We start from the raw sequence: 2,036 nt of genomic DNA, 5'->3' as shown, positions 1-2,036 counted from the left end.
GCCCACACGACGTCCAAGGCGAGGCGAGGAATACGACAGAAGATCTCGAGGTTATTAGCATACAAAGAGAAGGTATAATTAATAATTATTTTCCACATCATGCTAGTTATTTTTCTTTGTATGAATTCCAAACACAAGAGGCATTAGATCTAGTTTTTCGAATTAGTAATTTGTGTTTGTATTTTCTTTGTTTTTCGAATTTGTGATTCAATTGCTCCTTTTGGCTAAACCTAGAGTTATATAAAGAAATTAAATATTAGCTTTCCCTAAAAGGCTTTGTCTAGGTGGTGGTGGATGCTCCCATACCTAAGAAGGCCATGTGCCTCGCCATGCAGTCCTGGAAGCTAATTTTGAAAATTAATATTTAATAGAATTTATAACATAGGTGGATTTGAATCAATAGTGTTAAGTTCCGCTTGCGATCCAATTCTAAACCATTAAGAACAGATAAGTTAAATTTGGAATCAATGATGTTAAGTTCCGTCTACGATTCCTAATTTAACTTCTAAAGAATACAATAGGTTGTTTAGGAAAAGGTTCGACACTTGTATAAAATTTTTGTACAGTGGAACCGATATGATCTTCCTAGGACCAACCAACAAATAACATCAACCATGCATCCATCTAAACCACTACCAAATAACAATCATGAATCAAACCAAATTCACCCATGCTGTATACTTCATCATTAATTTGTCGATGGAGCACCGCAATAACATAGTTTCAACTGATTTTAATATGATTCTTTTTTAGAGAGTTAAGATATCAAATTTTGATGCATTGATGCAGGTTCGATCTGTTGCAGATTATATTTACAGCATCACTCAGGCCTCAGTCAAACATATCACATAATGACAAGAAACAAGTCTTATTATCAAACTGTTTTTTTTTTTTTTTTGGTTTCACTCGAGAATTTTTGAGCTGCGGAATGATTGGACGAAGCCATCCACCCTTTTCCTGATCTCTTCCGGATTGGCCCCGACAGCCTTGTCTATCACTGCGCCATCATCTCCCATCAGAACGAAGGTTGGCATTGCCTTCACCCCCATCTTAGAAGCCACCTCCTGCCATTTCCATTCAACACACCAAACAAATAAACAGTGGTAAATTTTGTATCATGAAATTCCTGAATTGTGAAAAAGAAGGAACAAACAAATCCATCTCACCGTGGCTTCATCAACGTCCACCGAGAGGAAGAGGATGTCCGGATAAGCTATGGCCAGCTCCTCGAAGAACGCGTTCATGGCGAGGGAGGGAACACACCATGAAGCGCCGAAGTGGATGAAAACCTACAACGCAATCAGGCAGGCATCAAAAGGAGCGACCGAGAGGAAGAAATTGAGCCATGAGAGGGCTTACAGGGGAGCCTTGGTCCTTGGCTTGGCTGATGAACGTGTTCCACGACTGCTCTGAGTTCACCTTCACAACTCTAGACCTGGAATTCTGCTTCTGGCCTTCCATGACTGATGACCCACGACCTCATGAGCTGATTTTTCTTGACCAGAGGCTGGGTGGGAATTTATAGAGAGAGGAAAGTGGAGAAGGAGGACAGGTGGCCTAACAAAATATCTAATCTTGTTCATATCCATGATGATGGCTGTGGAGTTTTGTTCTGTTTCGTTTGTTTCACAGGATCTTCTTCTTGTTTTTTGTTTGGGAAATCTGGCATGGCTAATTGTGAATTAATTGAGTTGTTCTCTTCTAATTTCGACGGAAATCAGATGGTTGAAATTGATTTTGCAGATTTAAATTATTGAGAAACAACTAGAATCGACTGGCTCTTTTTATAATAAAAAGTGTTGTTATTATTGGTGTTGTTTTATTATTTTATTTTGGTAGAAGATAAGCATCATAAACAGGGCACAACTAAAAAAGAGAAGCTTTATTATCTAATCTATTTACAAGCAATTTATTATTAGATATAAGCAATCTTTTTTATTTTAATATTGTTAGATAGGTGGGAACGTGTTGATTGATAGATTTTATTGTTTAATTTTTAAAATTTTATATTAGTTAATTTTAACTGAATATATATA

At 37.2% G+C, this 2,036-nt stretch overlaps 1 protein-coding gene across 1 annotated transcript; it reads right to left on the bottom strand.

Annotated features, from left to right (window-relative positions):
- Window positions 1–757: 757 nt before the first annotated feature.
- On the bottom strand, window positions 758–1,520 carry LOC121973064 (thioredoxin-like protein CXXS1). The gene is made up of 3 exons (XM_042524661.1): window positions 1,360–1,520; window positions 1,167–1,289; window positions 758–1,064 (listed from the first exon to the last, which is right to left on the bottom strand). Exons 1-3 carry the CDS (start codon window positions 1,459–1,461, stop codon window positions 903–905), a joined length of 387 nt encoding a protein of 128 aa, XP_042380595.1. The 5' UTR covers window positions 1,462–1,520; the 3' UTR covers window positions 758–902.
- Window positions 1,521–2,036: the final 516 nt, after the last annotated feature.

This window comes from Zingiber officinale, chromosome 4A (assembly GCF_018446385.1).
Source record: "Zingiber officinale cultivar Zhangliang chromosome 4A, Zo_v1.1, whole genome shotgun sequence".
Taxonomy (NCBI): domain Eukaryota; kingdom Viridiplantae; phylum Streptophyta; class Magnoliopsida; order Zingiberales; family Zingiberaceae; genus Zingiber; species Zingiber officinale.
The sequence above is the reverse complement of the archived record's forward strand: the minus strand, read 5'-3'. Positions and strand labels throughout refer to the sequence as shown.